Raw genomic sequence first — 22,360 nt, forward strand, 5'->3', positions numbered from 1 at the left:
GCATGTCTGATCACAACCTGGTCCAGCTGACTCCCAGGTATGTTCCTGTAGTGAAGAGGCAACAAACCTTGGATCACCAGGGATCTGAAGACCCTCTTCAACAAAAAGAAAGAGGCCTTCAGACATGGGGACTGGGAGGAAATGAAGAAGGTACAACGTGACCTGAAGGAGATGCTGAGGCAGAGCAAAGACACCTACAGGAGGAAGCTGGAGTCCAAACTCCAGCAGAACGACATGAGGGAGGTGTGGTCCGGAATGAAGACCATCACCGGATTCAACATGAAGGAGAAACCGACAGAGGGCACCGTCGAGAGGGCTAACCAGCTGAACCTCTTCTTTAACAGGTTCAGCACACAGACTTCAACACAGCCCCCTGCTGCCTCCTCCACATGTCACACCTCCCTCCCTTCCCCCCATGCCTCTGCTCCTCCACCTTCTGCCCCCCCGGAGAGCTGCTTGGACACAGTCTCACCTCCCCCCCTCCCCTCTTCCCCCCCCACCCCTCTCAGTGACAACCAACCAGGTCAGAAGACAGCTTGAGAGACTGCAGCAGAACAAGGCTGCAGGCCCGGACGGTCTCAGCCCCAGGCTACTGAGGGCTTGTGCCACCCAGCTGGCTGCGATCCTGCAGCACCTCTTCAACCTGAGCCTCCAACAGGGGACGGTCCCAGCACTGTGGAAGACATCGTGCCTGGTTCCTGTCCCCAAGACAAAGTCATCATCATGTGAACCCAAAGATTACCGTCCAGTGGCATTGACTTCCCATGTGATGAAAGTGCTGGAGAGGCTGGTCTTGTCTCACCTCAGACCGCAGGTTAAGTCCTCACTGGACCCGCTTCAGTTTGCTTATCAGCCCAATCTGGGGGTGGATGACGCCATCACCTATCTGCTGCATCGAGCTCAGTCTCAGTGCTGGAGGCACTGTGAGAATCACTTTCTTTGATTTCTCCAGTGCTTTCAACACCATTCAGCCACTGTTACTGGGGGATAAGTTGCGGATGGTGGGGGTGGACATGCCCACCATCTCATGGATCACTGATTACCTGACAGGCAGACCACAGTTTGTCCGACTGGGTCGTGGTTTGTCTGATGTGGTGGTTAGTGATGTGGGAGCCCTACAAGGAACTGTGCTGTCCCCCTTCCTGTTCACCATATACACCTCAGACTTTCAGTATGACTCCGTGTCATGCCACCTGCAGAAGTTCTCAGATGACTCTGCGGTGGTAGGGTGTATAAAGGATGGACATGAGGGGGAGTACAGGACAGTGGTAGCTGACTTTGTGAAGTGGGCCAGTGAGAACCACCTGCTTCTGAATGTGACCAAGACCAAGGAGATGGTGGTGGACTTCAGGAGGAAGAAGACCGCTCCACAACTGCTGACGGTGCTGGGGGAGCACATAGAGATGGTGGAGGAATACAAATTCCTCGGTGTGAGGTTGAACAACAGACTGGACTGGAAGGCTAACACCAGTGCTGTGTACAGGAAGGGGATGAGCAGGCTCTTCTTTCTGAGGAGACTGCGATCCTTTGATGTATGCAGCAAGATGCTGGAGTTTTTTACCAGTCTGTTGTGGCCAGCGCACTGTTCTTTGCTGTGGTGTGCTGTAGGGCTGAACGATATGGACAAAATTTCATATCTCGATATTCATGCCAGATATCTCGATATCGATACGATACGATATGACTACAGGTTCGGTGAAAACCAAGCATTTTTCAGAAAAATAAAAACATTATACAAAAGACTGTGGAAACTTTCCACATGGAAAGTGCAGTTTTATTGATGAGAACTCACTGCCAGTCATCAACATTAACATAAAGTTACCAAAGGATAAATAAATAAAAAAAATTTCATCATCATCACATTTTTTACTGCAGCTCCGCTTGTTCGATCCGTTATCAGTCATTGCGCAAACCTGTTGGTCCTACTTCAAGTCCCAGTCTGCTAACCGTTAGCAGCTAACGCAGCTCTCATCTCCTGCGCTATATTATCACCTGTATGCTGCTCGGGGAAGAAGGACGTCTGCAGACAGCGGGTCTTGAGTTCGGAGTTTGTTGTAATAAAATGGATGGTTAAACTGATGTAAGGTTCGGTTGACCGGCGTGACCACAGGAGACAATAGAAAATCTCTCTAGTTAACCTGTCTGGTGGGTGTGTCAACGACCCCCCCAACACAGACAGAGTAGAACAAAAGGTTTCCTCCCTCCCACGGGAAGAGAGGGAATCAGGGAGACCCCCCATAGGGAAAGAGGAAGATAGGATGTTTACGACTCAAACCCCTGTCTCCAACTGTTGTAAAACAAAATAGCAAATGGTCCCTTGATCTTAGGTCATACTTTTACATTTATACAATATCAATACAAAATTTCCGTAACATATCCCTCCTGTTTATGCTGATTTTAAGCATAATTATAACATAAGTTTTGTAGAGTGTGAGAGCGAAAACCCTTTCGAGCAGTTCAAAACATTCTATTTATCCATTATTCCTTTCAGAAAGGGAAACTCTCTCACGGTTACGCTGCCCCGGCAACCACACACAGGTACTCCATGTTACAAGAAACAGTAATCATACACAAAATAAGCATCATTTAAAAAATCAAACATTGTTTCCATCAAAACAGAACATAAAACATCCTTACAACCTAACATTCCCTTTGAACATAAACACAAAATTACAAACATTCACACATGTCATCCGGTAAATTTGAATGTTAAAAACTTCAGTCGTGTTGTCTCCTGAAATGTCCAGACTACGTTGAATCAGTGAATCCTGTTACTGACGTTCAGGGCCCACAGTCCATTTTCTGCTGTATGAGCTGTTGCTTTCATACAGTCAACATTTTCCCTATATTTGCATCACTTTCAGACCAAATTCTGCTCTTGAGCTTGTCGTACACTTCCTTGTACTTGCTCAGTTGACACAATGCCATGCTCCTTCAGACTAAACTGCTGATGATGTTGTTATCATCACAGTTCAAGCTCCTCCTCTCATTGGCTCTTCCACTTCCTTTGCACCCCCCTCAGGTACACTGGTTCACAGCAGCCGCAGCCACTCAACTTCCTTGTCTCAAGCTGAGCTTCCACCATCTTTTCTGAAAGTAAAGCAAACCTATGGACTAGCCTATGGAGGGCAGTCATCTAATGTGGGTTATTTGATATTCAGTACATTGCAATCTTTCAAACAGTGAGTCCTTTCTGCAGCTGTGTTAGCATAAGTTCACCTGTTAGCATTCCATGCAGTGTTAGTACTGTGATTTAACATGCAGTTATCCAAACAAAATCATTTTAGTGTTGTGGTAGTACACTTTTCATTTAATTTTGTTATTAAATCACTGTTGCATTAATTATATCAACCAAACCTTAACTTTAAAATTATCAACGGTAATGACAACCAACCACTCACTTCCATATTCACACCTCAATTTCCAACATTCAATATACCTAATTCCCTGGCTAGGAGATTCAACTTCCACTCTTTCCAAATTCCAACATCTTTCTCAATTTGTTTTACCAACTGCTCTCTCTCTCTAGGTTATCCAATGGTGCTATTACAATCCAATGACAGACTATCAGTTATTACTTTATTTTTCCTAATGACTACACGATTCATTACTAAAATTTCAACTCTCGATCTGGTAATGGAATTCTCAGTGGAGTATTAAACTACCAACAAAGATTACACATGTTTAATTTATCATATCTTCCATTACATTTATTTCATTTTTCCAAAAATTTTAAATTTGAATTTTATTGTTTCAATATGTATTTCCATTATTGTTCTCCCCCTTGCACAGATTTACTCTGTGCACATTATTACAAATTCTAAGTCCCCTACTTTTGTTATTTTTACCTTTACTTTTATCCTGTGCTTTGTAATCTTTGAGGTCCTTCATGAAGTCAGCATGTTCCTTAAAGACCTAAAATAAAATCTTAAGATTTATTTCTTTAAACGTTAAAATTAAATACCTAATTTTGTTCAAACCAGGCATTAGTTCTTATTTCAATTTAACAGCCAAAATACAATTCACTGTGACAAACCAAAATATCAGAATATATATATATTTCAATCTATTTGCATACATCTTAAATCTGCTGAAAATGTTTACATCCAAATCTTTTTAGTAAATCTCCACATTTGAATTGTATGTGTAGCTTACTTACAGGGACTTTAATCTTTTTTTCCTTTTCAAAGTTTTTGAGAGTGTGAAGTTACACCACTCAGGGGGAGTGAGCAAATGTCAGAGAAACATGATAATAGAGTAACATATGGATAACCACTCCTACTTCACAGAGAGTCTTCAAGTTAAGTTAATTTCTCACTAAGCCAGTGAAAAGTACACTGCTCCAAATCACAACAAAACAACCATTCTCACTGCACATTGATTTCCCAATTGCCATTTACATCATTATACATCACCAAAATAACAACATTTACAAAAACTTGCATCACCAACAATTGATATACTGTTAATCTTTCCTTTGATTGTAACCTAATCAAAGTCAATCAAACCAATATGTCACCACCTTGAAGCAGAAAACCATTTCTAAATTAGCACATTTGACCTTGTACTAAGTTTAAATATCAACATACTTCAGACAACCTTCAAACTCGCCAATACACTCCTCACATTATTTACAGAGACACATTCACACATACACTCAAAGTTATTTCTGCAGAGTCAGTTTCCTATAAGTCAGTCAGATCTGTTAAGTGGATTCACGGATTGGATTAGGTAGTCATCCACTATACCTATATCAAATGTATGTAATTGTTCTTTAATAATGTCCAAAATTATCAAAAGATATTTATTTGGTCAATATGAGTTCACCCAAGGCTTTGAGAAGAAAAAGAGCGTCCCCGATTTCTCCTCTCTTGGTGATTCATTTGAAAACAACATAGCGTCCTATGTCGTTCCTCATGACCTTTATTATCTCCTAGCCTAATTGTAGATTACTTTAATTATTATACATTTTTATTCTTAATTAATAATTATTTTAACCTTATAGTGACTGTATTGTATATTTCAGATGTTAGTTGGTTACCACAAGTCATTTTCACATCACATCAACAACATCCACCAACACGCATCCCTTGTCTACAATGAGACAAAGTAATTTGCAAATGAAGCAAAGTCTTGTCACACCTTCATCTTAAAAACTATTTCCATTTGTCCACTGGGCCTTTCAAAGCACTCTTGAACAGCTTGAACTCTCCCATTCATTCTTTCACATTCATGCTCTACATCAGAGGTGTCAAACTTATTTCCACTGTAGGCCACAACAGCATACTGGTTGCCCTCATAGGGCCAGATGTAACTGTAAAGCCCAATTTATACTCCTGCGTAAAGTGCTCTGCGTAGCTACGCAGAGTCCTCTACGTCGACGCAGAACCTGTCGAAGAGCCTCTGCGTCGTCTCCGGGTGCACGGAATATTTTTTAAGTGTCTGTCACTCCGTCAAGGGACTACGGAGACGGCAAGAGCTGCGATTGGTCCTCAGGACAGGCCGAGCTAAGCTGCTCTGTGCCGGCTCTCAGTGCGCTCCGGGCGTCCTGACAGAGGCGGAGCTGATCCCCGCCGATAACGCCGCTGCCGAACTATAAATACGTCATATCTTAACACACACAGCACATGTTTAGACTCTAAATGGCCAATTTCTCGCCTCAAATTATCTTAAAACTGCGTTCCGTGACACAGAAAAGTGAGAAACGGCCACTTTTTCAACAACAACAGTCTTTCTCTCTCTCTTTCTTTCTCGGACGCCATTGCTCACTGTAGCCAGAAGCACAACAACCTTGCGCAGCGACCCCTACTGATCGGGCGGGAAATTGCAGCGAGTGTCCGTCACCACGACGCAGAAGTATAAATGCTCGAGGCGTCTCCGTGGTGACGCAGACGGATAACGCATACGCAGTCGGAGAAGTATAATGTGGCCTTGAGACAGAACAAATTTAACTAAAAATGCAAATGCAACCTCAGAAAAAGACTTTGAAGCACATGTGATTCTTCAGCCACAATTTGACCATTTGTTGTTTTCCTTAAATTTTACACGTACTCTACATAAACCACACTTATCAAGAGCCGTTAAGGACTTAGTGTCTTGATCAGGGACACTTCATCCTAGACAATCTTCCTCTCATTAACCATCTCATGCATCATATAAAACACAGGAACAAATTAAGCTGAGCTAAACTCAGCCCCAACCACACATCATCACCTCCATAGTGACAAGAAATATATAGTTCTTATAACAAAATACACAGTTCCTATTATTTATTTATTTAATTAATTAATGTGTTAATTTATTGTTACTGTTGTTTTTACTATTTTTTTTTATTTGTATGTATTTTATTCAATATTTTCATCAAATCTCAACTTCAACTTTAACTTACTCTTTTCACTCTCACTACTTTCCACAGTCTTTCCCAATCAACTTACTTTTCCTTGCTTCTCAAACAACTTCATCATTTTATAACAGTCTATTCAACATCCAAAAACCTCCAAAAGCACATGATTACCATGCACAATAAAACACTAAAAAACTTCCTCATCTTCTAGGTTCTGGTGTGTACGTGTGTGTGTAGGTGCATAACCTGTTTATTGTCAAGCCATTCTGATGAATCCTCAACTCGTCTGGGTTTCCTTTCTCCTTCCCCCCTCCAGCCTCCTTGACCTCTGCCTTTTTGAGCCTTACATTGTCGAGCCCAATGTCCACAATTGTAGCAGCTCTCATCTCCATCAATTCTCCATCCTCCTCCTCTCCTGCCTCCACGATTGATGTTGTCTCAGAAATACACATCAGAAAATGCATTAGCATACTTTTCAAGTTTTCATACCACTTATCTGACCTTGTCGCTTTCGGACTTCCTGTGACACTTCCGGTATGTGCATGAACAGAGGGAGGAGGTGCAGAGTGAGAAGGAGGGGGAGAGATTGGAGCAGAGGCCTGGGCTGGAGGTGTTGAGTGCTGATGCACGGGGGATGGAGACCCAGAGGCGTCATTCTCCTGTTTATCTCAGTTGGAGTTAAAAAACAGAATTAAATTTATAACATCCTGCATCTCTTCTTCCTGTCTTTTCTCAATTCCTTTAGACTTAGCCTCAATCTTTTCTACCAATTCTTTGCATTCTTCTAGCAGTAGTTTTCCTCTAAAACCATACTTTTTTTACTTTGTTTTTTTCTATTCTCACACACTCAACCTGTTTCACACATCCTGATTTTTCATACACACATTTGGATCTTTATCAAACATACACTAACTTTGGATAATCTTTTCAGCCAGGTGGTTTGTACGACACATTCGTTCCAAGCAACTCACCCTTGTAACATCCACAGAGGATATTTAAGACACTGAATAAGTCACCACAAAGTTTTATTCTCGTTACCACACAGACAGAGTAGAACAAAAGGTTTCCTCCCTCCCACGGTAAGAGAGGGAATCAGGTAGACCCCCCATAGGGAAAGAGGAAGACAGGGTGTTTTTACGACTCAAACCCCTGTCTCCAACTGTTGTAAAACAAAATAGCAAATGGTCCCTTGATCTTAGGTCATACTTTTACATTTATACAATATCAATACAACATTTCCGTAACAGAGTGGACCATGTTCTCCACTTCCATTGTGGATTAGGCGGTTCGAAGTTCCTGGTGGCAATCCCCGAACCGGTTGGTGGACACCGGAAGCAAGGGATGCTGTCAAGCTGAAGAAGGAGCCCTATCGAGCCTGGTTGGTTTGAGGGACCAGACCAAGCCGTCGGCAGACCAAGCAGTCGCAGAAGCAAAAACTCAGGTCTGGGAAAGTTCGGGGAGGCCATGGAGGAGGACTACCGGTCGGCCTCAAAGAAATTCTGGCAAACCGTCCGGCGGCTCAGGAGGGGGAAGCAGTACTCAGCCAACACTGTTTACAGTGGAGGTGGGGAGCTGTTAACCTCGACTGGGGACATTGTCGGGCGGTGGAAGGAATACTTTGAGGATCTCCTCAATCCCACTGACACGTCTTCCCTAGAGGAAGCAGAGGCTGGGGACTCAGACGTCGAGCCATTCATTACCCGAAGTCACTAAGGTAGTTAGGAAGCTTCCCAGTGGCAAGGCACCGGGAGTGGATGAAATCTGACCTGAGTACCTAAAGTCTCTGGATGCTGTAGGGCTGTCCTGGTTGACACGTCTCTGCAGCATTGCGTGGCAGTTGGGGACAGTGCCTCTGGACTGTCTTTTTAAAAAGGGGGAACCGGAGGGTGTGTTCCAACTATCGGGGGATCACACTCCTCAGCCACCCTGGGAAAGTCTATTCCAGGGTACTGGAGAGGAGAGTTCAGCCAATAGTCCAACCTCTGATTCAAGAGGAACAATGTGGTTTTCGTCCTGGCCATGGAACACTGGACCAGCTCTATACCCTTCGCAGGGTGCTCGAGGGTTCATGGGACTTGTGGACTTGGAGAAGGCTTTCGACTGTGTCCCTCGTGGCATTCTGTGGGGGGTGCTCCGGGAGTATGAGTATGTTAAGGGGCCGTGCGGAAAGCCCTTTGTTAAAGGCCGTGCGGTCCCTGTATGACCGGAGCAGGAGCTTGGTTCGCATTGCCGGCAGTAAGTCAGACTTGTTCCCAGTGCATCTTGGACTCTGGCAGGGCTGCCCTTTGTCACCGGTTCTGTTCATTATTTTTATGGACAGAATTTGGGGCCGGAGGGGGTCTGGTTCGGGAGCAGCTGGATTTCATCTCTGCTCTTTGCAGATGATGTGGTCTTGATGGCTCCTTCGAACCAGGAACTCCAGAATGCGCTGGGGCAGTTTGCAGCCGAGTGCGAAGCAGATCGAAAGGAGCCAGCTGAGATACAGATGCTCCGATACAGATGCCCCCTGGACGCCTCCCTCGGGAGGTGTTCCGGGCATGTCCCACCGGGAGGAGACCCAGAAGAAGCCCCAGGACACGTTGGAGTGACTACGTCGCTCGGCTGGCCTGGGAACGCCTTGGGGTCCCCCCGGAAGAGCTGGAGGAAGTGTCCTGCGAGAGGGAGGTCTGGGCGTCCCTTCTCAGACTGCTGCCCCCGCGACCCGGCCGCGGAAAAACGGTAGAAGATGGATGGATGGATGGACAAATAAAGGTATAACTGCTTATTATAACATAATGGAAAAGAACACATTACGATGCTTTCAAACACTAAGAATACAATACGGTTTGGAATATCATGATTTTTTTAGATATGTACAGTTACGGCAATATTATTTGAAAGAAATTTTTGAAAAATGAGAAAATGGAACCTAATGAAATAATACGACTAATAATACGGGCATATACTGGTACTCCCAAATCAGTCATTTCAAAACTTACCCAGGGTATTGCAGAGGGTAGAGGAAATACCACATTATACATTAAGGAGAGATGGGAGAAAGAACGAAATCACACAAATACATGTCAGCAATGGGACATGTGTGAAACTGTTTTTTCTACCTCTTGCTCTATGTATTGCCATGAATTTTCTTCTTGTTTGTTTTTTCATTACGCCTAAAATGAAAACATACCGAGGAGCAAAAGTTTACTCCTGCTGGAGAAATTGTGGTGATGATTAGGCTAACCACTATCATATCTTTGGAGGTGCCGAAGATTACAAATATTTAGGGAAAATATCCAGAGAACTATGCAGCGTATTCTTGAACAACAGATCCCCCTGACATTCACAACAATTTACTTTGGTAATCTACCAGAGGGGATAACAGGAAATGCCAGATACCTTTTAAAAATAATGACCGCGGCAGCAAAAAAAGCAATAACTCGTAAATGGTTACAGAGCGACCCGCCGACAGTCACCGATTGGCTTGAAATCATAAAAGAGATCCATGAGATGGAAAGACTGACCTTTTTATTGAGAATGAGAAAAGACTTGTATTGTGCTAGGTGGAAAAAATGGACACATTTTTTGTTGAATGGGGAAGGCTCTTGATGACCACCCATGTCCTATTAATATCTTAGATTTAAAAAAAAAAAAATGTATTTATTGTTTGTTCGTTTTATTGTTTTTGTCATTTAAACAATTTGAAAGGATTTAAAAAAAGTCATTTGCATTTCCATTATATTTACATGTGATACTTAGTGAACAAACTAAAGTACCACGATGTAGAAACCCTTATATGATGTCGATGTCGTAGAATATCTCATGTGCCTGGTCATGATGCTCTTTTTATTGTACTGTGCTGTTATTTTTCCTGTTCATAAAAACAATAAAAATGTAAGTATTAACAAAAAAAGAAGTGACGATATCATAAATAAACTTCTTGGTGTGCCATATAATCAATGTATATTTTAATATGTTCACTCTGTGAGTCATTACAAGAATTATAGCATGTCATTTGTTGAACACGACACACAAACACAGTATGACTATACATGAATATATTGCATAATGCCAGGGATTTTTTGTCATCTTTCATCAAATATTACTGTTATTAATGATTCTACTGCCCATGGGTAGGAGAAATGGCTTTTTAGGTATATCATCATCTTCATCAGAAACAGTAACATCATCCAACAGAAACCTCTGTTGTCAGCAGGTCCGATACAAGGTACTCACTGGAGAAGGAAACATTTCATACAACCCGAAAGACTGTAAAGGGAGAAGAGACACAGAGAATACAGTACGTCTCAGTGTTTAAAATAACTGTAGCCACAGCTCCTGCTGTCTGCTCTGTATATCAACTCCTTTTCCACTAAAGGACATATCACCTGGGACTTCACTTCTGCTGTTATTTCCGCTCCTCTGACTTTGGAATTCACCAGGGAAGGAATGCTAGTTTTTTTTTCAGTGGATGAAAACACTAGTTAATTGAAATGTCATCAAAGAAAAGTTAGGGTCGACCATGAGTCGAGTCCTCAGTGTTTTGATATTTGAAATAACACCACTTCTGAGTCCACATACACTACTCACAAAAAGTTAGGGATATTCGGCTTTTGGGTGAAATGTATGGAAAATGTAAAAAGTTCACACTACAGTGATATTATATCATAAAAGTAGGGCATTTAAGTAGAAGCGTGCAATGGTGGGTTCCTCATCTCAAACAATTTATTGAAACAAAAAGCCAATGTCAATGTCTCAATAACTTGTAATGTGCCCTTGTGCATCAATTACAGCTTGACGACGTCTCATGCTGTTCACAAGTTGACTAATTGTCTGCTGAGGCATGGAATCCCACTGTTCTTGGAGGGCGGCCCTCAGGTCGTTAAGGTTCTGGGGTACAGTTACGAGCCTCTACATGGTAACTCAGCTGATCCCATAGATTTTCTATGGGATTCAGGTCTGGAGAAAGTGCAGGTCACCCCATTTGAGGTACCGCAGTCTCCAGCAGCCATTCCTTGATGATGCAACCTCGATGAGCTGGAGCATTATCATACATAAAGGTGAAATTAGGCCTGTATTGTTCATGCAGAGGCTCAATGACTGGATTGATGATGTTATTCAGGTCTGGGCTTGTCACTGAGTCGCACACTGAGTACACAAAGTTTAAGGCAGTTCTGTACTGACTAGACACACCTGACCACACCAAACAACACCACCTTCAAAGGCTCGTCTGGTGACAACAGTGGCTGATGCATAGCGCTCTCTTTGATGTCCCCACCATCGTTGGCGGCTATCATTTCTTCTTTTTTTTTTTTTTAACCTGTCCTGTCCAGTACATGGTTGACTGCATGTCTGTTGGTTTGCTGTTTGCAGGGCGAGTAATTGCAGAACTGTAGTGCCCGTCCTGCTATTTATGTATTATTATTATTTTTTTTTTTTTTATATATATATTTATTAGGTGGTGTGGGAGGACCGGGCTGGACAGGGGGGTGGGGGTGAGGGTGGTTAGACAGACAAGGGAGGTGTGAGAGAGATGGAGGGAAAGAGAGGGAGAGAGGGAGAGAGGGAGAGAGAGACACTAGATAGAATTTAGTAGCATAACACACTCAGGCAATAATGATAACATTACAACATTAACAACACTGATATGCAGTTGTTCAGTACAGTACCATTAGAATTTGTTAACAACCACATATAGAAAATGTGATCTTGTTTATAACGGCTGTATCAGTTTATATTGGTTCTATCATGAACCAGAGTTTGTCTGTGTGTGTATCTGTATGTCTGTGTATTCGCGCATCCATGTATATGTATGTGCAGAGGTTGTCACTTGGTGTGGTCAGGAATCCGTGGTGAGAACTGCGTCGCCACCCCCCAGCCCCCCGGGAGAAGACCGGCAGTAACCCAGGCACATGGAGCGTCTACCGCCCCCCGGGCCAGGAGAGACCCACAGCCGCCCGACCCAGGGCCAGCTGCAAGTCCACCCCGCACGAGACCAGGGAAGGGAGCCGCAGAGCCGGAGCGTCTACCGCCCAGAGCCCGCCACAAGGGGGCAGGAGGCGACAGCACCACGGGCACAGACCAGCCCACCACACGCTGAGGCAGGCCCTGAGGCCCCAGGTCGCCGCACCCGGGGCCCACCCAGGCCCCAAGGGCAGCCCAGTCCACCACCAGGGACAGCAGAGCCTCCCCCAGACCGCCCCCCAGGAGGCAGGCCGGAGCCCGCCACAGCTATCCCCGACGCCTACCCCGGAGCCAACCACACGACTTCTCCCCCAGAGGGGAGCAGGCAGAGGCTCACGTAGGGATCCCAGCCATGGGTCCCCAAGGAACAGGAGACAGCAGGATCCCACCCCCCGCACAGGCATGGGTCAGAGGCCGAAAAATCCGTCACGGTGGACCCCGCGCCCACCCGGCACAGGGACCCACCGTCCACCCAGGGCAAGGCGCCCAAAGTCAGCCCCCGCCGAGCGACCAGCTCGCCGCCCACCATCACCCTTCGCAGGAGTTATGGCAAGCCACGGCCAGGTCCCCCGGGGCTCCCCCCGACAGACCGACAGCCGACCCAACCACCCCCCACAGCCGCCAGCGCCCCGGAGCTCCACAGCCGTCCCCCAGCCCAAACCGCCTACCCCAGCCCAGCCGGGAGGCGGGCGTGACACTGGTCCCGCCCCCTCCAGTCCCCCCATGCCAGGAAGCCCACCCGCCTCCACCGCTTGGCGGCTATCATTTCTGCTTAACGTGAATCGACTTTCATCGGAGAACAGCACTGAGGCCCACTGGTCCTACGTCCAGCATAAATGCTCCCTGGCCCATGCAAGACGATGATGCTTGTGCCTGGTGGTGTGGTCAGGTACCCTTGCAGGTTGTCTAGCACGCAGACCACGCTGATGTAAAAGGTTTTGAATGGTCTGACGTGACACTTGGGTGCCTCTCACCTCCCTTAGATGTGTCTGGAGTTGTGTTGCATTTCTCATCCGGTTCTGCAGGGCACCAGTGAGGGATAGGGTCAAAGGACGCCCACTTCTATGCCTCTCTCAGTATCTCTGTTCCAACCTGCTGATGACACTCGTGAATGTCGATGTACTGTTAATCAATTGTTAGGTGTCATCTTGGTGTCATGATGTCAAAATGTGAACAGCATGATGAGGAGGACTGCTTAAATACCAATTCTAATTGAACCAGGAAATGTATTGGTCGATTCATGGATCAAATACCTGTTGTGAATTTTGCTGTTAAGCTCCTTGTTAGAGAACAGTAAGTTCACCTGTATAGGTTATAGTGTAGGTTTAGGTTCATCCTGAAATTTCACCCAAAAGCCGAATATCCCTAACCTTTTGTGAGTAGTGTATAATGAATGGTCAAGTCCAAGTCTTAGTTGAGTCATGAGTCCTGGACTCGAGTCCTACAACACTGGTCAGCAGTAGATGGCACCAAGTGTTACCGTAAAAGAAGGATAAGAATGTGCAGCTTGACGACATATCAACAATAAAAAGCACCGGTCAAGACTTTAGCTTTTTCCTTTGATTATTAATCCTCCCTAAAGTGGGTCACATTTTGTGGGTTTAAACGTGCACCAAAATTCATGAAACTAAACTCAAAATCCAGAAACCTGAAACATTATGTTCTTAACATCTTTTTCTGCTTTTTATAATTTTTCAAACTTAGACAATAATTGTTAACTATCAGGACAAAAGAAGGGATTTCAATAAAGAACAAAGTGATTCAGAAACAAATTACGGACTAAACCTTTAAGCAGAGAAACAATCTGTTTCAAAATCTGACGAAAAACATTCAAAGCAATGATGTATTGTATTGTAGCATATTGTCATTGAAGAGAATTATAGTTCAATTCAATATTGTTATTGTTTTATTATCCAGCATCTGTTCGAGTATGTCTTCCTCAGTGACATTTACTGATTCTTTACAGTTCATTAAGATCCTGTATTGAAAAATTATTTTTACTTTTTAAATAAAACAGACTTAACCTTAAAGCTGACACATAGACGTGTGAAATAACTGACATTTGAGGATAGGCATCCTAGCAGTGGTTCAAAGTTTTTTTTTTTATCTTCCAATTAATAAGTTCCTCACATCTAATTTATTATACTACTAGAATTCTACTTCTAGAAAATACTCCTGTGATCTCTCACCTCTCTAAACACTTTTACACTGCTAAAAACTACACTGAGATTAAAAGCTGATTGATTTTAACACTGTTTTTTTTTTTTTAACATAACATGATTAAAATTCACTCAATCATTTAAAAAACAAACAAAACAACAACAACTGCGCATTCTTGCTCTTGATCACAGGCAGGTGACAAAGTGATAAAATGCTGTGGCCGACTCTATAAAGTGCTTCAAAATGGAAACTTTGATAATGATAATCATTCTTATGATAATGATAAGAAGAGCTGCTTGCACAAACACCATTAAAATGGCTCATGTTATGGCCATAATCTTTCAGAGTGACAGTATTTGTTGACAAACAAGCCCAGTATCAGCAGACATACTTATAGAGCGATTCAAATACCTCTTTTGGTTAAAGGCAAAAGCATTGTCATTTACACTCAACTGAAACAACAACCAAATTTGAACCTCAGATATACATTATAGAGTGTGTGTGTGCGCGTACGTGCGTGTGTAACAACTTAATTAGTGCCACATTATTACACCCATCACCTCAGATTGCATTGCTCATGCAGAGACAGAGAAGCTGGAGTTCTGATGGAAGATCCTCAGTAAGGAATTTGGTTCTGGTAATACTGCAGCATGTCGTACGTTTTGCTCCTGTTGAAAACACATTCATAACATGTCTGTGAGTGAGAAGCCTACATCTAATTACGTTACAATTGTGTTATAGTTTGTAACCTCATTAGTGTTGTCAAGGTTTTAATGGGAGTTTTGCGCAAACCAGCTGTATAGGGGTGAGCAGAGAAGAGTGTTCTTACTCACCTGCTACTGAGGAAACAGCTCTGGATGATTTTGATGATGAATGCTGCTGCTTCTTTCTCACTCATTTGTGGATTAAATCGTCCTCTGGATAAAAAAAGAAAGGGAGTTGATTAAGTGTGTATGAAATATACAGAGTATAGCTGTTTTTTTTGTTTTGTTTTTTTATTGCTGCTCGCTTCAGTCTCATTGTGCTCTATAGACTTCATATTACTATACGATTGTTAAGGCAAACAAAAACAAATTGCTTCCCTTTTGACATCTCCTTCCTGCTTTTTCAATACAATAGCCGAAGTAAAACTGCATTGTTGTGTAATATACACTGTATACAGTGTGTGTGTGTTCATTAATACTAACTTGCGTGTACAAGGACAGATAAAAATGTCAAATCTGATACAATCCTAAAATCCTATATATTGCATGCTTCACTATGCATAGACTGTAAAAATGTAAATAGAAATCGGCAAAAGAAGAAAAATTAGACAGTCACAGAGAAACAGGAGAGGAGTCATTCATAGTAACCTCGTTAAAATAAACACGAGGACATTCTCCGAGCCGAGAACAAACAGTTTTAAGTGTGGTTTGTTAAATATTCGTTCTCTCCGCTCAAAAGCGTTGCTTGTGAATGAACTGATAAACGAACAGGATTTTGACTTGCTCTGCTTAACAGAAACATGGCTTCAAGTGAATGATTATGTATCTATAAACGAAGCAACGCCTCCTTCCCACACCAATGTTCATACCCCTAGAGGGAATGGCAGAGGTGGAGGGGTCGCAGCCATATTTGACTGTATACTTTAGATTGACCCACGGGTACTTATGAATCATTTGAGCACCTTACTCTAAGGGCCTGATTTACTAAGATTCCAAATAGCGAGCGATAAATTGCTTGCGCGAGCAGAAAGACTGCGCCCGCTACTGGATTACGTTTTGCGGGTGAACTACTAAGATTGCGGCCGCAATTGACTACAGGCGCAGAAGTGGTTAAGACCGCCCTATTTAAATTAGGATTTTGCGCGAGTCAAGAGTTGTCCACATGGAGAAAGAGCAGACTCAACGGAAGCGCAAAATGACATCCTTGTTCCCCGGGTCCATAGGACCTTTTATTACTATTATTATTATTATTCTTATTATTATTTATTATTATTATTTTAATCCTGCGTCGGTATTTTGGACAGCTCCATCATTACCTGACGTATCAAACAAAGAAAACTATGGATGTTGCCGTTAAAAAAAAAAAGAAGGTGCTGCGCTCTCCTCCTGACTCACCTGCAGCTCACTGACAGCTGCCAGGGAGCGAGTTCTGCTGTTTCTCTTAAGATTACACATAGGGGTTCTTTCAATGGATGAGTGACTTTTTTGTCAATAAGTAAATAAATAAATAAATAAAGCGGATCATCACAACGGCTTTTTAGTCCCAGTCCGTCCCTGTTTCATCTGTGTTAATTCAGTCGGGGTGAGTTTCCATTACGCGTTCCAACAGTCTTTGATCCGACGTCAGAGGCGACGGGACAATAGATATAGATGATATATCTATAGCTGATTCAGATAGTTGCATTAAATAGTGATTGTTGTGATTATTTATTGCATTTAAATGTGCCTGGAACTGGAAGGGTTAGGGTTAGGGTAACCTGCCTGTGAGGTTTTGGTGACGTTTGCGCACTGTGCCACCTGCGCTTCGCCGTGCACCGAGAGTAAACCAGGTTAGAGCTGGACCCGTTAAGGTAAAGCGGGGTTCCCTGTTCCTCCGGTCTTAGCCGGGGAACATAGGTAGGACCCCTCCTTGAACCACAAACTGCAGACCAAGGTAAGCCCATACCAGTACAAACATACATTTCTCCTATGGATATCTATATTTAATTTTTTCAGATATACCAAATAAGAAATAAATGCGCGTCATCTGTGAACGCGTAGTTGAACATGCTCTGGAAAAGCGTAATTTCCTGATTTACAAATATATAACTATAAATAACCGCAGCCATGTGTGCGCACCGCTGTGCCAGTTAAGACCTGCCTTTCAAACGTGCTAAATATAGACGCAAAAATAAACACCGCAATCAGTTTCAGGTTTGATAAATCACTTTGCGCGTGCTAAAATAACATATTTACATTTACTCCTCCCATCACACGCAAAATAGTGTGTAAACGCCCCATATTGCATCTGCATTAAGGCAAGAACGCTAAATGGGTTGCGAGTGCTATTTTGCCCGTCTGAGGGACGCGCTCCTCGTTGCGCCCTGTTAGTAGATCAGCATCAACGCTAATCTGCGTGTGCAATCCAGTTTGCACACGTTTTTGCACGCGCAAAGCTTTAGTAAATCAGGCCCTTTGTCTGTTAGACTCAAGTATTAAACAGAATAACAGACTCCAGCTTATTGTTGTATACCGACCACCGAACTCCTACTCCGACTTTTTAAGTGATTTTGCATATTTTTTATCTGATTTAGTTCTCTGTTCAGATAAAATCAGCATAGTAGGTGATTTTAATATTCATGTCGACGTAGCCAATAATAGTCTTGGCTCATCTTTCAAAGCTTTGCTTGAATCAATTGGCTTCAAGCAGCAGGTTAACAAACCAACACATCGTCATGGACACACACTTGACCTTATCTCGACGTATGGTATTGACATACATAACTTGGTAGTATTTGATGAGAATCCTTTGATATCAGACCACTGTCTGGTCTCATTTGAAGTTGTACTTACTAATGTTACTGATCCTAAACAGCAGCATTATTACAGTCGCTGTTTATCTGACAGTTCAGTTGAAAAATTCACTGAACAGCTCTCGTCTGCCCTCCAGCCATGTTTCATCACAGAGGAAGACTATAGAAACATCTCTCCCACGGAACTTAATGGAATAGTGGACAACACAAATTTAACCTTGCAAACAGTTCTAAACACTGTTGCTCCTCTTAAGAGAAAGCTTATCACCTGAGATAAGTCTACCCCGTGGTACACAGCCCATACTAGAGCGTTAAAGCTCAGTACGCGGAGGTTGGAAAGAATGTGGTGTTCCACACATAATGACAGTCACTATGTCTTGTGGAAGAACAGTTTTGATATCTATAAAAAAGCTCTTAGACATGCAAGAACTTCTTATTACTCAGAGTTAATAGAGAAAAATAAGAGCAACCCAAGGTTCCTCTTCAGCACTGTAGCCAGGCTGACGGAGAGCCACGATGCAACGAATCCATCGATCCCTCGATCGCTGAATAGTAATGACTTTATAACTTTTTTTAACGATAAGATAGAAACGATCAGAGATAGAATTAACAACCAGTTTAGTACAGCGAGCCTAGACTTAATCGCGGCTCCAGCTTTACATGTACTGAATCATTTTATTCCTATAAGTCTCCCGGAGCTGACCTCACTGGTCTCCTCCTCTGGACTTACTACATGTCAGTTGGACCCTATACCAGCTAGACTCCTTAGAGAAGCTCTACCACAAGTTGGTAATATTTTACTAGATCAAGTAAATATGTCTTTACTGAGCGGCTGTGTCCCAAAGGCCTTTAAGATGGCAGTAATTAAGCCATTACTTAAAAAGCCTTCTTTCGACAGCAGCATTCAGAGTAACTATAGACCGATCTCGAACCTTCCTTTTATTTCAAAGATTTTAGAAAAAGCTGTAGCCATCCAGTTGTGTGATCACCTGTGTAGCAATAATGTATTTGAAAAGTTCCAGTCTGGGTTTAGAACCCACCATAGTACAGAGACTGCACTACTTAGAGTAAAAGATGATATTCTTATGGCCTCTGAAAAAGGACTGGCTTCTATACTGGTCCTGTTGGATCTCAGTGCAGCATTTGATACGATAGATCATGAGATCCTGCTACATAGACTAGAACAAGACGTTGGGATTAGAGGATCGGCACTTGTCTGGTTCAAGTCCTATTTATCGGACAGATTTCAGTTTGTTAGTGTAAACGAGGAATCCTCCATACTCACTAAGGTCAACTACGGAGTCCCTCAGGGTTCTGTGCTTGGACCTATTCTTTTTACCCTGTACATGCTGCCATTAGGCAACATTATCAGGAAACACAACATAGATTTTCATTGTTATGCAGACGACACCCAGCTATATGTATCTGTACGACCGGACGACCCAAACCCATCTATTAAACTCCAGGATTGTCTCATAGACATACAGACGTGGATGACTCGTAACTTTCTGATGCTTAACACAGAAAAAACTGAGGTCATGGTCCTTGGGCCAAAAGAAATAAGAGCAGCACTTGGAGCTCTAAACCTAGGCAGTAACACTTCAGTCCCTTGCACTACAGTAAGGAACCTAGGAGTCCTGTTTGACCAGGATTTATCACTGGATGAACACATTAAGCATATATGTAGAACAGCCTTCTTCCACCTTCGCAATATCAAGACAATAAGAAACATTATATCAAGACAAGACTCTGAGAAACTTATCCACGCCTTTGTAACCTCTAGGCTGGATTACTGTAACTCCTTACTGTCTGGATGTCCTAGTAAGTCCTTGATAAGCCTTCAACTTGTCCAGAACGCAGCAGCATGGATACTGACTGGAACCAGACGACGTGATCATATAACTCCTGTCTTGGCTTCTCTTCACTGGCTCCCAGTGAAAAGTAGAATCGATTTTAAAATACTTCTACTTACATACAAGGCCCTGAATAATCAGGCACATTCTTACATTTGTGACTTAATCACTTTATATCAACCGAATAGACCGCTGTGCTCCTTCAACTCAGGTCTACTGGTTATTCCTAAAATAACTAGAAGTAGAATCGGTGGTAGAACATTTAGCTACCAGGCTCCTCTCCTGTGGAACCAACTTCCGCTTTCAGTCAGACAGTCTGAATCTGTCTCTGCCTTTAAGGTTTGAAAACCTACCTTTTTAACATAGCCTATAGTCGAAGCTAGATCAGATATGTCCTGATTAGAATAGTCTATCTTATGCTGCCATAGGCTTAGACTGCTGGGGGAATTTCCCATCATGCACTTAGAATTAGCACACAGACTTTGCACGAGCCGCACTTTCTCTACCCCGTCCTCGATTTTTCATCCCTCACCACTTACCTGATCTACCCCCATGAGATGTAGCACATAAATCTACATGTAGCACATCTCTAACTGATTTTAATCTCTTACAGTTCTGCTGACACCAGTGAAGGACATGAGGTCAGGACAGGAAAGAGGACTCCGTCATCTTCAAGTCTCTGACCACAACAGCCTTCACTACAGGCTGTGATAAACCCAGTGATCCAGATGGACCCTGGCATTTAAAGACTTTTTCACTTTTTATCTACTGCACGTCTGTCCATCCCTCACCTGTGGTTCTGCCTAAGGTTTCTACCATTTTTCCCTTTTACAAGGTTTTTTTTTCCTGGTAGTTTTTCCTTACCCTGGTCGAAGGTCTAAGGACAGAGGATGTTACCAACCCTGTGAAGTCCCGTGAGACAAACTATGTTTTGTAAACTGTGGGCTATATAAATAAAGATTGATTGATTGATTGATTGATTGTAAAGCATTGTAGCTGAGTCATATTTGGGCTGTTTATTTCTTATTTTTGGGTGAACAACATTTGTCACACAGATGGAGAATTATGTCTTTGAAGTCACTCGGTAGATACTCAAGATTGTGACATTAGCATCATAATCATGTGTTATTTTTCTTTTATCTTACTATGAGTTGCCTTACAACGAGTAAGGAAGGGGTCCGTGGATCGAGTTGCGAGATTCTGCTCCGTGCGTTGGCTGGTTCTGCCGGAATGGGAGAGATGAGAGAGCGCCTTGGTGCGAGATTCTGCTCCGTGCGTCGGCTGGTTCTGCCGGAATGGGAGAGATGAGAGGGCGCCTCTAGAGCTGTGTGACGAGTGGTTCAATCTTTTCTTCGGTCAGTATACCGGTATCAGAGAACGGGAGCGGGCGTCTCGTTGCGCGGCTCTGGTGCTGTGTAATACGTGGTTCACCACTCACGACAGGGACAGCTGGTCGACAGGGATTTAGGAGCACGGTCTCCTATTCTGCCGGAATAACGGGAATAACTCGCAGGGGGTTATTCACAGGGACCTTGGATCAAAAATAAAAGAAAAACAAAAAGGGAAAAACCAAAAATGGGGTAGGAATGGACGAAGAAGAATCTTCAAAGCTTGGCCAGCAAGGATGTAGATTTTCTTGATGTTTTCCTCTTCTTAAACACATACATCCGCTCTCGCTAGGAAAATATGGTGAAGAGACCGAAGAACTCCTTTGAATCTCGTTTTATTGCCGCCACTTCATGGGCGGGGCTTCCGTGATGTCCACCAATGAGCTTCTAGTTTGTCTGTGGGTGACGTCATACGCCGCATTGATTTATGGGGGATGAGTTGTTACAACTGGACGCCTTGGGGGTATAGTTTCCTTTCCTTTGTTCTCCCCCATGTGGCTCCTGGGGTCTTTCAGACCGCCAATTTAGGTCTCATCTGCATTCAGGCTTTCCCAAAGAGGACAGTGAGGCCTCACAGTCATGCTGGGCCCAACATTAGAAATAAAGTCAACTGATTATTACCCTGTGTAGCAACTCATAATGTAATAATGGCTCATAGTGTAATAACAGCTCATAATGTAATAAATTGCATGTATTAAAAGTTCATAATGTAATAATCGGCTCATAATGTAATACAATCATAAGCGCCTTTACATGCAATGTAATAATATAACAATGTATTACATTATGAGCCCAACTATATAGCAACTCATATTGTAATAACAGATCATAATGTAACAATGGCTTATACTGTGACAAAAGCGTTGCATTATCACCATTTTTACCTTTGCAATCCCTGCATGGTGAAAGGACCTGTTTTCACCTCTGTGTCTGTCTGCATGTAAGCAGAATCAATTTCTGCAAAATGTGGTGGAGCATTAAGTCCAGAATTGACAACTAGAATTCACCTACAGGTGGAGGTCTGTGTTTGACTATGATTTGTACATAGGTGGCACAACAGTAATAGGGTGGAGTAGGGAAGAGGGAGGGGGACTGTAGTTCATGTAGTTTAAGAGCATTTTCTATTTCTACAATAAATGCAGGAAACAATAACTTCTACATTAAAAACACATTTAAG

At 43.1% G+C, this 22,360-nt stretch overlaps 1 protein-coding gene across 1 annotated transcript in view; it reads right to left on the reverse strand.

The window, feature by feature from the left end:
* Positions 1-14,848: 14,848 nt before the first annotated feature.
* The window catches only part of LOC310944064 (phosphatidylinositol 4-kinase alpha-like), a 131,998-nt gene continuing 124,486 nt past the window's right edge, over positions 14,849-22,360 (reverse strand). Inside the window, exons 53-54 of the mRNA XM_083909771.1 lie at positions 15,280-15,363; positions 14,849-15,114 (exon numbers count right to left, since the gene is read on the reverse strand). Of these exons, the coding sequence (XP_083765897.1) occupies positions 15,063-15,114; positions 15,280-15,363 (136 nt within the window). The 3' untranslated portion in view covers positions 14,849-15,062. The remainder of the gene's footprint in view (positions 15,115-15,279; positions 15,364-22,360) is intronic.

This window comes from Microchirus variegatus (assembly GCF_963457635.1).
Source record: "Microchirus variegatus genome assembly, chromosome: 23".
Taxonomy (NCBI): domain Eukaryota; kingdom Metazoa; phylum Chordata; class Actinopteri; order Pleuronectiformes; family Soleidae; genus Microchirus; species Microchirus variegatus.